Source organism: Lytechinus variegatus, chromosome 14 (assembly GCF_018143015.1).
Source record: "Lytechinus variegatus isolate NC3 chromosome 14, Lvar_3.0, whole genome shotgun sequence".
In the NCBI taxonomy this organism is placed as follows: Eukaryota; Metazoa; Echinodermata; class Echinoidea; order Temnopleuroida; family Toxopneustidae; genus Lytechinus; species Lytechinus variegatus.
In genome coordinates this window covers 2,582,401-2,598,517 of record NC_054753.1, presented here as the reverse complement: position 1 = coordinate 2,598,517, position 16,117 = coordinate 2,582,401, and the positions used below count along the sequence as shown (strand labels likewise).

The window sequence follows — 16,117 nt, the reverse complement described above, 5'->3', positions numbered from 1 at the left end:
AAGTTAAGAGTGACTTTAAGAATGACTAGTGAACCTCACTTATGCGTAAATAATCATCAATGAACATTCAATGTTCTGTATCATTTACCAGAAGAAAGGATCACCGGTCGCTCTTAGAGTCGCTCTTAACTTTATACAAACAGCTTTATGAAACGGCCCCCCGGTTGAATGTGAGTCCTACTCATATGTGATAATATGATGATGGCTTGCATTTTCTACTGCAGGGGGAAAAAGTGATTGTTTTTTACTCGTGAAAGTCTGCTCATTCCTGACTATCATTCTGAGAAATCGTTCCCTATATATCCCTGAAATAGGAGGTTGATTTTGTCTGATATAATGATAATTATTAAAGATATATAATTTAGATTATTAAGATTTTCTTGATTGTCAGAATATTTCCTCATCAGGGGAGTGTTTCATCAACATCTTTTCTAACAAGTTGTCAGATCTAACAGCAATCTGGATTTTGATTTGCTGAGAAGCACTGTTACTACGGTAACTGTCGGAAAAATGGGACTCTGCCGAATAAAATGTCCGACAGGTTCTTTCATTGAATGATTCCCTAGTGACCTAAACATAAGCTCTCAACTTCAAAACCTCTTTGGTATATAATGATCAGGCAGATACCACTTATGGATTGTTATACTCTAGTCCTCTCCTGCAATCACTGTATGATTCAAATGACTGTCAAGAGATAAAAGACTTTTTAGTTCTAGGTATAAAGTATAGTCATTATGGCCAAACCAACCACAAAAACCTATATATCTATTTCATCAGAATAAAATTGCTTGCCACTGTGGCATTATATGAAAATTCCATTTCAGAGCTCTTGAACAAACATGTACCTTTATTTTTTGTAAAAATATTGTCAAAAATATAAATACAAATTGCTATTGATGTATAAAGTAAATATATCAGAATATTATAGTGTTTCACAAATTCCTAATACAATCTTGTCAAATGCTTCAAAGCTATTTCAGGGCTACTTCTATTTGTACATACCGATATTTATATACTTTCAACGACTGTTTTTGCATTGCTTATAAAGTAAACGACTCAATACATTAAACTGCGTAAATATGTAGATTCTAGGAGTATAATACTAGCAAATACTTGATTATATGATTGTCCAAGTGCATAAAAAAGCAACAAGCACGCTTGAATACATATTATCAGTTATATAGTATTCCTGATATTCCAGATACAACACCGAAAACCATGTTAAATTGTGCTATCACAGGTAAATAATTTCATATATAAGTTTATACCATGTACTATTCACTGCATAACTTTGGCACTTCATACACTGCCAACTGTCTGTAATTCTATACATAATACTCTCCAATCTTCCATTATCCGATATCAGTAGAGACATGTTGTGCAGCGGTTCAAACCGGTAAACTTTCACAGGTCAAGGGCAAATGTGTGCATTATCTTTTGGAAACTTAAGGAGTGTTACTTGAAATTAACGTGGAATTGAATTCGATGCCTGTTACAAACAAGGGCCTTGTCTCACCCAAACTGCAACAGGAGTACATAATTGGGTAGGTACGAGATAGCGATTTTAGATCAATCGCAGTTGGATTCAAATCGATTGCAACAAGACGAGACCCAGGACCCTACGTTACAAGAGTTGCAATTGTTCTGATCAATCTTAGCCAAGGAAAGCAAGCAGCATCATGATTGTTTGATTCAATCAAATGCACTTTAATATCCCGTTCTGAGCATGAAAGTAATGCTGATAGACCAAATAATGTAATTTAATATAGGATTTGTAAAGTGAACGTATGCACCTTGCAAGGTGCTCAAGGCGCTCCTATATTATCCCGGCTACGCTAGTCTACTTCCTGCCTATACCCATTTACCTCACCTGGGTTGAGTGCAGGACAATGTGGGTAAATTTCTTGCTCAAGGAAAGCACGCCATGGCTTGGAATTGAACCCATGTTCTTCAGATTGAAAGACTAGAGTCTTAACCACTAGACTATGATGCCCCCACACAATGCACTGCTAATAAATTGGTTGCTTGAGCTAAAGCCAATGTAATACTTATTGCATTTGTATCCCCACGAAAAAAAACTTATAAATTCAGCTCTTACATGTACTTTCATATTTAAAGTACATGATTGTACGGGGACACGCATTATGTGGGTGCGTCATGGTCTAGTGGTTCTAACTCTCGTCCTTCAAACTGAGGGTCTTAGGTTCAAATCTATCATGGTGTGTTTTCCTTCCGCAAGATATTTATCCACACTGTGCTGCACCCAACCCGAGGAGGTGAATGGGTACCCGGCAAGATTATTTCCTTGAACGTACTGTTGCACTGAGCGAGATTGAAAAACTTGTAGCTAGAACTCAAGCAAGGGTAATAAGAGCAGTGCTTTATGTCCTAAGGCAAACAGCACTTTATTAATCAAGCTATTATATTAATATTATTATTATCATTATCATTATCAGTATTATTATTATTACTACTATTATTATTATTATTATTATCATTATTATTATTATTATTATCATTATTATTATTATTATTATCATTATTATTATTATTATTATCATTATTATTATTATTATTATCATTATTATTATCATTATCATTATTATCATTATTATTATTATTATTATTATCATTATTTTTATTATTATTATCATTATTATTATTATTATTATCATTATTATCATTATTATTATTATTATTATCATTATCATTATTTTTATTATTATTATCATTATTATTATTATTATTATCATTAGAAAATAATGTTATTGGCTTTCCATAGTTGTGACCAATCTGGGCAATGACAATCATTTGTAACGCAGGTCCCGGGTGCAAAGGAAGAGGACAAATTTAATAGCATGAATACCGGTAATCAAGGGGCACAGACATTTCGAGAGCAGTCACAGAAATTAAAAAAAAAAAAATCTTCATCACACATGACATGCTACCTGAGAATATTATGTGATTATTGTGCATCACTTGATAGAAAATATATCAGCATTATTTGATTTTGGCATTGGCAATTCTTCAAAAAATATCCCATGAGTTTCTTCCCAACTGTCCTGATCAATTCATTCATATTTGAATACTTTTTCTTAAAGAAAAATATATGTGAAGTTGTTCATACATGTATATGTCTGCAGCATATTTTACAATTCTCAATTCCTTCCAGATTAATCAATGATATTTCAAGGAGAAAGGGGCCTGCCCTAAAAGGTTGTTTATAAAAGTGAAAAGTGTAGAATGAATACATTTCAGGTGTAATATTCGATAGTTTTTTCATACAATTTCTGAGAGGAAGCAAACAAAATAATGAAAATAATATGCAAAATTTATAAAGCGCTTCATACAAAAGTTTCAAAGATCTGAAATTAAGAAAACTGATCCAATGTTAACAAAAAGTTCATCAGGACTTGGTAAATCGAAAATCATTTCAAATGAACAAATGGGAGATATAAAAGGACGTATAAAACCCCTGTATGTCATCAGCCTTATTTGGCAACAGAATAGTTCATATACCAAATACTTAACACTGAATTTCACCCAGAGCATGCTTTGCAATTACCAGTTCTTCACATTTAAAGCCATCTCTTGCACACTGATAAAAAGACATGCACATGTATGCATGTGCATTTTCATTTGAAAACATGAAGACCTGAGATGTCCGCATCTACCCAAGGTCATCTAGTGATATCTAAGTAAGTAGTGAATATTTGGTGAATATACTCTGTATTCATAGATATATTTATACAAAATTCTTTAGACCATACTGCGCCAATGCTAAAATGCATTGATTTTCCTACTAAAGTGTTCACATAAATGAACGTACAGGATACAGAAGACAATCAAACTACAAGGCATAAATGTATCTGTCTATGTACATTGTATAAACTGTATAGTAATTATCGTTAAAGGGATGGATCCCTGCTGAAAGTATTTATACTATAGCTTGATAAATATACTAGAATTCACTGAGCATAATGCCGAAAATTTCATTAAAATCAGATAACAAATAACAAAGTTTTTGAATTTTAAAGTTAAGCAATATTTTGTGAGAACAGTCATGAACATTCATTAGGTGGGCTGATGATGTCACATCCCCACTTGTTTTTTTGTATTTTATTATATGAAAATAGGTTTATTCAAATTTTTTCTATCAAGAACTAGAAAAATTGGATTGACAACTGATTTAGTGCATTAGATATTTATTGCAGCAACTTATTTCTTTATAAGGGAGACATATTATTCACACAAGTATGAAATAATGAAAAAAATATGATTTTATGTAATAACATACATATAAGAAAACGGAAGGTGGAGATGTGACATCATCAGCCCACCTAATGAATATTCAGGACGACTGTTTTCACATAATATTGCTAAACTTTAAACTTCAATAACTTTATTATTTGTTATCTGATTTTGATGAAATTTTTGGCATTTTGTACAGTGAATTCTACTCTATGTATTAAGATATAAATATTTTCAGCCCGGACCATCCCTTTAACGATAATTACTATAATCCCTTTAATATGTGAAATATCACTGATAATAATTTGCAAAATGTACACCACTGTAAATCCTAGGGTCTTCCAAAGTGTTGTCACACTCACATTGGGGAAACCGATTCCAGATCGATCAAAGTTCTTACATTAGTTTAAATGGCATATTATCAGTTGGTTTGGAATCACCTTGTGGGTGTGGCTGTACTGTAGCTATCTGGGTCCCGTCTTAAGAATCGTTCCAATTGATCCGATCAATCTCAACTCTATGGAAATCCATCGATGTCATGATTTCTTGTACAGGAAATTTGCACATTGTCCTTTGTAAACAAAGAGCATGCTGAATTTTCAAGAAAACTGTGAATGTATGAATATACCAGGGGTGTGAGTGTTCAGATTTTTTATCTGATTTCAGATTTTTTTGTGTTGATTTTCAGCTGAATTTCAGCTTACATTTGGCTTTCCTCTGTACAAAAAGTATGGGAGCTCTTTATATTCCAGACTTTTTCAATACTTTTCAGCTTTTTTCAGATCTTTTTATTTGTGACCACTCACACCCCTGATATACATCATATCTAGATAACATTTTGAACAAGCATGTAGTGCAGATGTTGACTTTGCTGGCTTTCCATAGTTGTGGTTGATCGGATCAACCTTACGTCTTTGTAAGACGGGGTTCTGGGCCCCGTCTTACATAGAGTTGCGATTGAACCAATCAATCGCAACTATGGACGGCCAGCAACGTCAACATGTATTATGCATGTTTGTTCAAAATATTTTCTAGCTGTGATATATATTCATGCATTCATTGTTTTCTTGAAAATTCACTGTGCTTCTCTTTGGTTACAAAGGACATTGTGCAAAGTTCCTATAGATAAAACCATGACCCTGGTGGATTTCCATAGAGTTACGATTGATCGGATCAATCTTACGTCTTTGTAAGACTGGGTTCTGGTGTGTCCTCTGCCTGAAAGCAGCAAAGTTTGATCACAGTATCTTCAAGAAAGATGCAAAAGAGTGCAGGGCTTTCGAGGACAGAGTTTGATTATTCCACAATGCAGTGGTGGACCGTGACCCGGAGGAGACAAAGCATTGGAGGGGCACTGTATTGTTTGTGAACAATGCTGTGCCCCTCCAATGCTTTGTCTCCTCCGGTCACGGTCCGCCACTGCCACAATGAATTCCAGACCCACTTCTCCACAATTCGGAGTGCCCCCCAATGGCATATTTAGCCTTCAGTTAGGGTGAGCTGAATCAATGTATAGAATACTACCAACCATAGGAAATCAATAATACTCCATCTCTGGCTAGGTTCAGCTGTAATAATCCAGAATTAGCTCAAGAAATAACAGATCTTGATATCTGAACAGTGGTTACTTTATAATGGCAAATTCTGAAATGGAGTTGAGTCAACCTCTTATCTTGAATTGCCTTAAATAGTAAAAGGATCATTTCGACAACTCCTGACACAGTATGAATATAAAGGTATATAACTATAAGTACGCCTTTGCTGTCCTCCACCTTGCATACCATCCTCCAGCTTTTAAATATAACAAGAACCATAGCATCCTGAGACTTTATAATAAAGCTATAAGCAGAGTCTCCATATCCATCATGGAGAGTTCATAGTCACGGGAGGCTATGTCATTGGTACAAACAGGCATCCTTGTCAAAACCAGACCTACTGAAACTGTACTAATCCCAATAACCTTTGTGATCACGAGCCGATATTCCCTTTTCCTTCGTGGTAGGTACTAGCAGATTGTATGTACAAAGCTATTTTTACAAATGTATCAAAAATAAACCTACTGAGACTCTAAGAATATCATTAGCCGTCATGGTCACGAGCTAATTGACGCCTTTTCTGGAAATTATTCTGTGATCAATCAGTTTAATAAAGTGATAAAAAGCCACATCCTTCTGAACCCATCGCTTACTGGAACCTAGAGATCCCTGTACGCAGGCTATAGGTATTACAGAAGTAGTCAACAGGTTAACAAGTTCAATCTTCAAAGACCTCAGCTGCTAGCCTTAGTCTGACGATTCAGAGCATCACCTGCTTGATACACATTCATCTGGTAAGAAACGTCAATACCTATATCATACTTTGAATTCTGCAGCATACGTTCTTGTACTTCCACACAGTTGGACCTCTTCTGGCCGTTAATCTTCCTGAAAGCCAATAAACACACCACCCCACGAAGGGTATGGGAAATCCACAGAGGAGCAACCAATCTGCGTTCCAGACCATTTCTCCGACGGGGGAGAGAGACATCCAATGCTGTGCTTCACCGATCATCCTCTCGTTGACATGTCGTAGTGTAAGGGCGTGGTGTACTAATCAAGAAGAGATTTGAACCTCCGTCTGCCTCGCCTCAGTCAAGTGGTCACTTGCTTCATCCGGTTACCTTGTCTCTTCTTTTGGTTCATCACCCTGATGATGGAAAGGAAATAATAACAATGATCAATCATAATAATAATAATAATGAGACTTGTAGAGCGCCAAATCCACTCTGTAGAGTGCTCAAGGCGCATAAAGAGCTAAGAGTTGAATATAAAAGTTTTTAGAAGATTTTTGAAAGTTTCGACAGAGGTACATTTTTTATGTCTTCAGGAAGGCTATTCCACAAAGTGGGGCATGCAAAAGCAAATGATCTTTCCCCCCAAGTTTTTGAAACTCTTGGAATGACAAGGAAGCCAGAGGTGGATGAGCGCAAAGATCTGCCTGGTCTGTGGTGATTGGTAAATGAAAGACTGTATTGTGACATCTATCCGGTGCTTAAAGCCTTCTAAAGCCTAGGCAAAGGGGAGGTAATGTGAAAGTATAATCTAACTTTCATATAATGCATGAGTACGAACATTGAAAGTATCTCTTTGCCATTTCTTAATACATGTTTACTTTAGATATCCCTTCCAGCACTTACTTTTAAGATTTAGTAATTTGATATTAGAAAGCTCCTGACAAAGATTATTTTCCTAGTTCATCCAGGCTGGAGAAGTTGTTTTGCCAGGGATCCCAGCTTTTCAAGAAAACAAATTCCATGACTTTTCCCCGATGAAGTTTAAAAATTCCCCGATATTTATTTAAACCCGTTCCCAGTTTCGCATGTTTTCTAAGTTGTTGTAGCAATTACATGTATTTTCAGTACAAAAACAATGATGTAAAACTAATTAGTACCACCACAACCAGTCATTCAATTGTTGTTTTGATATGCAACAAAATATAACAGAGTCTGACTGACTACCGTGCTTTCCACTTTTGGGCTGATCAAAATTCAGATTTTTCCCTCATGTTAGGTCTTTTCCCCTTATTTAAGGTATTTCTTAAAATCAAATTCCGCGATTTTTTCCTGACTGGAACAAAGTAAAATAATTCTCCCTGGTGGGCTGGGAACACTGTTTGTGTACTAAACAAGACAAAATACACAACTACCTTAATTTGGTCAGGCACACGATTAAATCAAGTCTGTAAATTTATCAATTCATTAAAAAAAAATGGTTGCATGTAAGCAGGGTATCCTCTTATTCATTTGTTGTTTGAAGGTTTGCATGGTGGCATGTACAATTGCTGATGTGGTTTACGGTACACCATGTGGAGTGTTATAGAAGCAGTGGATAGAAGAGAGGAAGTGGATAGGCGAGAAAGTCGAGATTTTGAGAATAGAGTATTCTTTCTTGAGAATAGTCCTGAAAAGTAGTCCTGAGAGTAGTCCTCTACTACTCATCATCTCTACTCGCCGACGCAAGCCAGCATCTCCTCATCAGCTCTACTACTCAAGCTGTTCTCACTCAACATTCCTTCTGGTTTACAGTCCTTTTCAGGACTATTCTCAAGAAAGAATACTCTATTCTCAAAATCTCGACTTTCTCGCCTATCCACTTCCTCTCTTCTTCTATCCACTGCTTCTATAACACTCCACATGGTGTACCGTAAACCACATCAGCAATCTTATTCATTTGTTGGTTAACATGCAAAAAACAATTCAATCAAGAAAAATATCAACTAATTAACAGCCAAGGCTAATTCCCTATCAATCAAGCACACAAAATCAACATTAAAGACAAAGTATAGGTGTGCATCATATTACAGATATACATCATTTGCACAGAAATATACTAGAGGCAGCTTACAATGTAAGAAGAGGACGGATTTAGATAGGAGAGGGGAAAGCTACTACGCAAGAGGAGGACATAAAAGAATAATTATGGGAAAAGAGATATAGAGGGGCATGAAGAGTAAAAATATTATTTTACTAGTCAGTAATTCAAATTATTCTTCATTCAAAAAAGTTTTTCCTTTTAATAAAAATATTGCGGAGACTACTCTGAGACAAGAGAGAGTAAAGAAGTTCAAAACAGTTCATTGCACACAAGTACATGGTGGGACTATGACTATATAAATTTTAATATACAGCTATGATATTAAAACAAGAACACTGAAATGATAAAAAAACACATTTAAAGCAGAGTGTGCAACAACATGACATATAACAATTCAACACTGAATCATTGATGCACACGTACTTTATCATTGCTTGGGAAACATGCAAATTAAAAATTTACATGTACGCATGATACCAACGATATTGAATTATTTCTAGATATTCTTTACTAATAATTTTTACATGAAATGCATCTGCTTTGGGGGAAAATTCACCTTACTTTATGGCACAATACAAAAAAAATGACTTTAATGAAAGTACTACACATTACATGTGAATACGATTAGATATAAAATCAAACAATTTCAATAAATATCAATGGTACATATAAATATTGATTACAAGTTTACATGGACATACATGTAAATCTACAGGATGGACAATGGCAAATAAAGGCTGAAGAGAAAGTGGAGTTATGTATAAAATGAAGTAAAATTGTAGTATTTTAAGTATTTTTGCAGTTAAGAATGGGCTAAGCTATTATCAGAGGAACATTTTTAGAAACAAAACTTGGGTGAAGGACAAGTCTCATCCTGGAGCAGACTTGCACCGTGGGGGGCGTTTCATGAAAGGACATGTCAGACGTTTTATCCGACAGTTACCATAGGAACAGTGCCTCTCTGCCAATCAAAATCATGGAAATAATTATGTCACATCTGTCAACTTGTCGGATAAATATATTGATGAATTGCTCCCCAGATCTTTAATAAGCAGGGGCCCGTTGCAGAAAGAGTTGCAATCAATCGCAACTCTAAAAATCACGCGCAACTTGATTTTCAACCAATCAACAGCGCGCATTTTTGACTTGCGATTGATTTTTTGACTTGCGTTTAAACGCAACTCTTTCTGCAACGGGCCCCAGGTCGTATGTAATACAGAGTCATGGATTTAAATTTTTCTACTCACAAAAATATCTTAAACTGGTTTATAAGCATTATTTTCTCCTGATTTAAAAAAACAGACTGGTCACTTGCCCGGCCATTTTTTTTTTAAATAATCACCGCACCTTGCCTGTGGGTGCTGCAGGGAATTTCTACAACTGTACTGACCATATGTTTGTTCTTATGAATAAATACATGACATCCCAATTTTCAAAAGGGGGGGGGGTGACATAATAGTTCAATCCCCGCCCTGAACAATAAATTTGCTGCTTGCATTTACAACAGAAATACTGCAAAATTTGGCATTAGTGTCATATCGATGTAAAAAAAAGTTATTTTCAATGTTGGAAGAAGCAATAATTTTGACTATTTATATCCAAACTGTATCAATTTACAATAAAGAATTCAGTGAATTGCAGAATTTGTAAACTCATTAAGGAGGGACCCTTTTTACATCACAACTCCATTTTTTCTTAAGCTAAACAAAAAAATAACACTTAAATGTACATGTACGGCATTGAAACGCACAACTCACCATGTGGGTTAAATTCAAACATCCCAGAAAACTCTTTTAGGATCGGAATGTGATGAAAGGTACGGGATGGTTAGGTAGATGAGTTAAGGTAATATTAGGTATACTCACAACTATGGCCCGAATTCACAAAGATGTTTTTTTTTAAACCATCGGTTGAACCCATGGTTTATGCAGATTTCCTGTATAAATTATGCCTATTTACCACGCAAATGTATTTAAAAAAATGTCTAATGCTGATGCGCGCTGTTGTCACAGTGGGCCAAATTGACAACTGACATTGTCATGGTTAAGTATGCTATTTTATTCATGAGTCCACTGTTTGAAGGGTGGACTCATTAACTAAAAACAGTGGACTCATGAATAAAACAGTGTGGATGACCCTGGTAAAAGGCATCAATTTGGTGCACTGTGACAAAAGCGTGCACCGGCATTGGACATTTTTTTAATATACGCGGTAAACAAGCACAATTCATACAAGAAATCTGCATAAACCATGGGTTCATCAACTAAGCCAGAGCTGCCAACCTGAACAAGAACATTTCAGTATTTCTAATTCAGTATTTTGGTGAGGAAATCAGTATTTTCAAAGAAATACCATAGGACAACACATAAAACTGAAACTTGAGAAATTAGTATTTTGCATGAAACCATCAGTATTCTTCTCATTTTTCAGTACTAAATACTGAAAATCCATACTACTTGGCAGCTCTGCTAAGGGTTTTGAAAATCTCCTTTGTGAATTCGCCCTACATGTATGTGATCAGAAGGAATGTACCCATATAAAACATGAACAATTGTGTATGGTTAGTACATGTATAACAGGGTTTATCTCTTCAATATCAGCATAGGGGATGGGCCCAGTATCATAAAGTTGAAAAAAAAAAGACCAAGACACAATATCATGTTATAAGCTTCTGAAATGGTGCGATTAGATTGGCTCAAAAAATGGACACAAAATTTAAGGAGTTATTTGAGGATTAGTGATGAAAAGACACTAGGAGGATCGTGCATGAAATGTAAGACATGGATCCATCCCTCAGTACAGGTGCTACGAATTCCATTCTATTTTGCATTGTTTTCACAAGTATTCACCATGATTTCCTACCACCACCCCCCTGATTAAAAAAACAAAGCAGAAGAGGGGGGGGGGGGGGGACTGACTCAAAAAGGTATTGATGAAAATGGTATTTTATTCAAATACCACTTTGCATATATTTATAATCTGCATTAGATCTAGTCAGTAAGACCTCATATTATGCAGTATCTTAAATGAATCCTTTTTTCTGATATAAAAGAAACGTTTACTATTGTCAAAATCTGTGAGTCAATCACTTAAAATGACAATTGTTACCTTGTTCACTCTAATACTTCAATTATTTTCAGAATTCGTGCCTTAAACTGAAACATCAAAAACTTCAAATAGGGTGATTATGATAGTGATAGAAGTGGATTAAAACCATGAAGCCAAATCTCTGAACAAACATGGATTATATTATTAGTCTGTTAGTACGTCTGACCATCAATGCACGATTAACATAAAAAAAATTAATACAACAATCACGGGTTGAAGTTTATCTATCTTTTTGAATTTCAATCTCTGGTAAAAATTGGCTTAATCCTCCCTCCCCCACACTACAAAAACTCTGGTGTCAATTTAACACCAGCCTGGAATCTATATACATGTCCACACCAGAAAAGTATTGAAACAACACCAGTATGGAATCAAACCAATGCTGTTCTGATCTGGTGTTAGACCAAAACAAAACCGGTGTTGTTTATTATAACTTCTCTGGTGTGGACATATACAGATTCTGGGCTGGTGTTAAATCAACACCAGAGTTTTTGCAGTGCATCCCTGCCCCTTATCCCTTCATATTTCCCCCTGCCTCCCCCCTTTTTTCCTGATACCATCCCTCCCTTCTATAATAAACTCACCTATTGTGGTACCTCCTTAGAAATCTTTGTATCTTCCGGGCGGCCTCCTGCTCTCGCTTCATCCGAGCCTTCCGCTTGTCCCTAAAGAAACAATATTATAACAAATTTGGTACTTTAGAAAACTATCTGGAATTCTACGCTTTATCAAAGGGGTATTCAGAGCAAGTTGCAATCAATTTTTAGGTCTCAAAATCAATCAAAAGTCTTACCATTAATCTAGGTCTAAAATTCAATAAGCGGTGTATTGGATGTAAGGTGTTGAAGTAAATCAAATAATTGCAATAAATTTAAAGTACAAAAGCAATCATAAGTTTGACAATCAAACTTATCCACAATTTCTCTGGAAAGCGCAAATACAGCGCCCCCAAATTTATGAAGTTATAAATCTGCAAGATTTGCAAACTCATAGTTAGAGCAGCATAAAGCTACAGGGGACTTACCTAAACCTTTGTTGGATAAGAATGGCTGCATCCCTGCTCTTCCTGAACTGTTCTTGAGCGCGGTAAGTCCGGTAGCTGTTCTGGATGATGATGGCCGCCCTGCGACTCCGTTGGAACTGTCGGTAGCTCTGGAACGAACGGAACTTGTTTTGAATCACCCTGGCAGCCTCAGACATGGACTTGTAGTGGAAATACTGAGTAAGAAATGAAAGCCATGCGTTAAACAAGTGGGTGTTTTACAAACCACAGGTTACCATTTCTTGCGCTACATGACAGGTTACACAACATTTGATCCACTCTAAATTCCGCACTGATCGAATGGCCAACTTCAACACTTGGCTTAACACTATACCCTACCCTAAACCCACCATAAAACCCTATTGCAACCCTGCCGTTTATCTTAGACAAAATTAAGCCCAGAGAAATTGTCGCAAGAGCGAATGTCACCGAATGACAAACCCATACTATAGGTAACTGACGTAGCACCTAAGAATAAGTACCAGTCATGCATTAAGTATGGAGTAATTTTACGAGCAGCTCTAAGAAACACCCACCTGGTTAAATAATAATAATGAATGGGTTCTATTTGTAAGGGGTAGCCATTCCGGTATCAATGGTGATTTCTTTGCAATAACTATCACTGTATGCATTGTAATTGTAGGTGAATTTGACAAGATGGTTAAAGGCCACCGCAAACCTTACAACCCAACCGGTCGCCGACTGGCTTGCGACTGAGTGAGGGGAGATGTGACGTCACAGCGCTTGACAGCTTGAGCGTCGCATACCGGTCAGAGACAAGTCACAAGGAAAATCGGAAGGATTCGACATGTCGAATCCTTATGACTGGATCACAAGCTCAATCCAACTTCCAGCCAATCAGACAGCAGAGTTGCATGACGCGTATTATGATAAACAACGCGCATACGCAGTAGTAAGCGCAATTTATCAGATGCTATGCCAAAAAGCAAAAAGCGCATGCGTGAGTCGCAGATCGGATCGCAAGGTGTGCGATGTTGAGGCTTATGACTACTTTGCGATTCATCTCACCTCTATCGCTCGCAAGACAGTCGGTGACCAGACCGGTCGTAATGTGTGTGGTGGCCTTAAGGAGTGAGAAATGCCTTCATGTCTTGATGCTGAACTATCAAGCCTGGAACAGATTTTTACTCAACTTAGAATATAAGTGTGTTTTCATGACTATCTTTTTCTACATGTGCTTTCAATAGTCCTATTCGTGGTCTGTTGTGAGTTACCAAACGCAAATTTATTGCTCTCTACCGACCTTTTTATCATTCTGCAGAAAAAATGTCAGAATTACTGAATGGGGATTTCAAAAACACCAAGTTGACCAACCTCTTTATATCTCCTGTAATAGCTCTGGATAATGACCGCTGCTTCCAATTCTTGTTGTTTCTGCTGTTGCCTTCCCTGTAAAAAACAATCAAAATTTCAAAAATATAAAATTGTTTGATTGTTTGTTAAACTTCAAATGATTCACAGGTAGGAGTGGTTAAGAGCAACATCCTTGTACAGAGACAGGGGTACATGTATGCACAATGGTGCGACATGCAAGAGGCGTTCTTAGCATGTGCTTTTGCAATACAATGTGAATACCAGAGATACCTACAACACAACCAGCCCAACCAACCACCCTCCAGACTGACCGCCAAGCCCCAACCTTAAGCTTATTCCTAAAGACCCTCTGCAAACTCCCTTTTGCACGGATAAAGGGGAGGGGGCATTCTTGACAAAGTCTGCAGTATATTCCTAACTAATATCAACCACAAGAAAGCTGCTATACCAACTGTACTCAAAGGATTGGATTAACATTTGAGAAAGGGAACCAAAATCTGCACATTTCAACTTACTTGTAGCTTATGCAATTAAAATATCGAGCCAAGCTGTTTGGTGTGCCCTATTCAAGCCATTTGTTAGGATGTGGGTTAATGATTTAATGATACAGCCCCGAGGGCTCCGTAACATGACGCTTAGCAATCGTGGGGCGGATTGAACATACACAACAATCAATGCAATCATACCTTGTACTGTCTAAAGGCATTCTGGATCACAATAGCAGCTTTGTACAACTGTCTCTGCTCTTCATCTAAAGAAAACAAAAATGAAGACAAATCACGCCAACCAACAGTTAGGGACAATAAAAGAAGTTATCAGAATCAAAATTAAAACTATCTTGAGACTTCAAAGAGTAGATGACAGTCTTCAGAAAGCAGATTCTTTGAAAAGCAATGGAAATCCATGAAAAGTTTCTTTATCTTTTAAGGCCACCCGACTGGTCAGCGACTGGCTTGCGACGGAGTGAGGGGAGATGTGACGTCACAGCAAAGCGTTGTAGTCGGATCGCAAGGTGTGCGGTGTCGAGGCTTATGACTGCCTTGCGATTCATCTCCCCTCATCCAGTCGCACGCCAGTCGGGTCGTAAGGTGTGCAGTGGCCTTTAGTCATCAGCTTTGCACTACAGTTAGATAGACTGGTAACCAATGCTTACCAGAGAGCGTGAGTATAGAGAAAGCCCATTGTAACGCATGGCCAGATCCCTGTAAGAAGTCGCTCCAGTCTGCTGGTGGGAAGTCCTCATCAAAGCTGATATTACTGGGACTACTGGAGGTTCGGCAGGACGACTCTGCACCACTGTAGGAACTAGCAGGTGAGCTGTCAATGCCCGTTCTGGATAGATGAATGTTAAAAATAAAGGTCACAGATAAATCTCTCTTTTGCCAAATAAAACAATAACAATAAAGAACTTCAGGATGGATGGAATTTTAGACGTGACCCAGTATGACCCTTAAAAAATCTACCATGGCTAAGCATAGTACTGAAACAAAACATAGATCAATGGTAAATTGGCCAGATGTACCATACCAGTAACAACTTTGCCAAGTTTCCTGGTAATTTTTCATGCAACTTCCCCCCTCATCAAGATCTTGATCAGAAGGAAGATAGCAATATTTCTATTACAAAGGGGAACTCAAGTTGTTGAAAATATAACAATAAGAAAGCATAATTAATTCTTTGCACTGCATGTAAGCTCTGACTGCCACAAAATCACAGAGGCCTGAATTCACAAAGGTGGTTTTGAAACCCACGGTTGAGTCCATGGTTTATGCAGATTTCCTGTATAAATTACGCTTAATTTAGCTTGTGTCAGGTGCGTGTATAAAATAAGTCCAATGCTAATGCGCGCTTTTGTCACAGTGCTCCAAATTGACGCCAGTTACCATGGTTAGATACGCTATCTTATTCATGAGTCCACTGTTTTTATTCATGAGTCCACTCTTCAAACAGTGGACTCATGAATCAAATAGCGTATCTTAACATGGTAACAGGCGTCAATTCGGCGCACTGTGACAATAGCACGCATCAG

At 37.0% G+C, this 16,117-nt stretch overlaps 1 protein-coding gene across 1 annotated transcript in view; it reads right to left on the bottom strand.

The window, feature by feature from the left end:
* Positions 1-6,577: 6,577 nt before the first annotated feature.
* LOC121427527 (calmodulin-binding transcription activator 1-like) overlaps positions 6,578-16,117 on the bottom strand; it is an 81,251-nt gene continuing 71,711 nt past the window's right edge. Inside the window, exons 17-22 of the mRNA XM_041623970.1 lie at positions 15,242-15,420; positions 14,775-14,839; positions 14,089-14,163; positions 12,736-12,929; positions 12,296-12,376; positions 6,578-6,936 (exon numbers count right to left, since the gene is read on the bottom strand). Of these exons, the coding sequence (XP_041479904.1) occupies positions 6,882-6,936; positions 12,296-12,376; positions 12,736-12,929; positions 14,089-14,163; positions 14,775-14,839; positions 15,242-15,420 (649 nt within the window). The 3' untranslated portion in view covers positions 6,578-6,881. The remainder of the gene's footprint in view (positions 6,937-12,295; positions 12,377-12,735; positions 12,930-14,088; positions 14,164-14,774; positions 14,840-15,241; positions 15,421-16,117) is intronic.